Source organism: Lathyrus oleraceus, chromosome 2, assembly GCF_024323335.1.
Source record: "Lathyrus oleraceus cultivar Zhongwan6 chromosome 2, CAAS_Psat_ZW6_1.0, whole genome shotgun sequence".
Classification (NCBI taxonomy): domain Eukaryota; kingdom Viridiplantae; phylum Streptophyta; class Magnoliopsida; order Fabales; family Fabaceae; genus Lathyrus; species Lathyrus oleraceus.
Window position 1 is genome coordinate 262,257,230 of NC_066580.1, and position 1,474 is coordinate 262,258,703.

At 34.0% G+C, this 1,474-nt stretch overlaps 1 protein-coding gene across 1 annotated transcript; it reads left to right on the forward strand.

The window, feature by feature from the left end:
- Window positions 1–665: 665 nt before the first annotated feature.
- Window positions 666–1,199, forward strand: LOC127122816 (uncharacterized mitochondrial protein AtMg00810-like). The gene is made up of 2 exons (XM_051053099.1): window positions 666–848; window positions 951–1,199. The coding sequence occupies exons 1-2, from the start codon at window positions 666–668 to the stop codon at window positions 1,197–1,199; spliced, it is 432 nt and encodes a 143-aa protein (XP_050909056.1).
- The last annotated feature ends 275 nt before the right edge of the window (window positions 1,200–1,474 follow it).

Below are 1,474 nucleotides of genomic sequence, written 5' to 3' on the forward strand. Positions count from 1 at the left end.
ACATACTTCTGTTGATGAAGAAATTTCTGATGATGGTTGGATCGTGGCTATGTAAGAAGAGTTGAATCAGTTTAAAGGGAATGATGTAAGGAATCTGGTACACAAACCTTCACAGAAGAACATTATTGGACAAAATGGGTATTCAGAAAAAAGTTCAGTGAGCAAGGTGATGTGATAAGAAATAAGGATAGACTTGTAGATTAAGGCTACATTCAACAAGAAGGTATAAATTTCTCTAAAACCTTTGCACCAGTTGCAAGGTTAGAGGAAATCATGTTATTCCTCTCTTATGCTATTAATCATGACATCATTTTATACCAAATGGATGTTAAGAGTGCATTTTTAAATGGTTTCATTTCTGAAGAAATGTACATCAAACATCAACCTGGGTTTGAGGACTCATTCCACCTATATTGAGTTTTCAAATTAAAGAAATCACTCCATGGACTCAAACAAGCCCCCAAAGCTTGGTATGAGAGACATAGTAATTTTCTGTTAGAAAATGGATTTCAGAAAGGGCAATGAGACATTACTCTATTAAGAAGAACACTTAACAGTGATATCTTAATTGTCCAAGTTTATGTTGATGATATCATATTTGGTTCAACTAATGCTTTTATTTTCCAAGAGTTTCTAAGACAATGCAAGCTGAATTTGAAACGAGTATGACGGGAGAGCCGAAGTTCTTTCGTGGTATTAAAATCAATCAATGCAAAGAGGGAGTCCATGTTCATCAGACTAAGTATACAAAGGAGGTTCTGAAGAAGTTAAAGCTTGATGATTTCAAGATCATACACACTCATATGCATCCAACCTGCAACATGAGCAAAAAGGAAAACATCACCAAGGTTAGTAAGAAGCTGTATCGAGGTATGATTGGTTCTCTTATTTATTTAACAACTTCTAGACCATATATTTTATTAAGTGTCTGACTGTGTGCCAATTTTCAGTCAGATCTTAGAGAGAAACACTTAACTTTTGTTAAGAGGATCTTTAGGTATATGAAGGGAACAACCACTCTAGGGTTGCTTTATAAGAAATCCCTAGACTATAAGCTAGTTGGATTTTGTGGTACTGACAATGCTGGGGATAAAATTGAAAGAAAATCCACTAGTGAAAGTTGTCAATTCATAGGTGAAAACCTAATATCTTGGGCTAGTAAAAGACAAGCAACAATTGCGCTGTCTACAAAAGCATAATACATCTCAGTTGCAAGTTGTTACACACAACTACTCTAGATGACATATCATTAGGAAGATTATCAGATAAGTGGAAGCAATATTTCAATCTTTTATGATGATACTGCTGCTATCTGTTTGAAAAAAAATCCCATCCAAATTCTAGAACCAATCACATAGAAACAAACATTATTTTATTAGAGACTATGTTCAAAAGGGCATGATAGATATACGATTCATTGATACAAATCATCAATGAGATGATATATTTACTAAGCCTCTTACTATTGAAAGAT

What these genes read in the sequence shown, in the direction of transcription:
- LOC127122816 (XM_051053099.1), top strand. Translation starts at nt 666, where the DNA reads ATGACGGGAGAGCCGAAGTTCTTTCGTGGTATTAAAATCAATCAATGC. An exon ending in AAAAGGAAAACATCACCAAG is followed by an intron (nt 849 to 950) that starts GTTAGTAAGAAG and finishes GCCAATTTTCAG; the next exon opens with TCAGATCTTAGAGAGAAACA.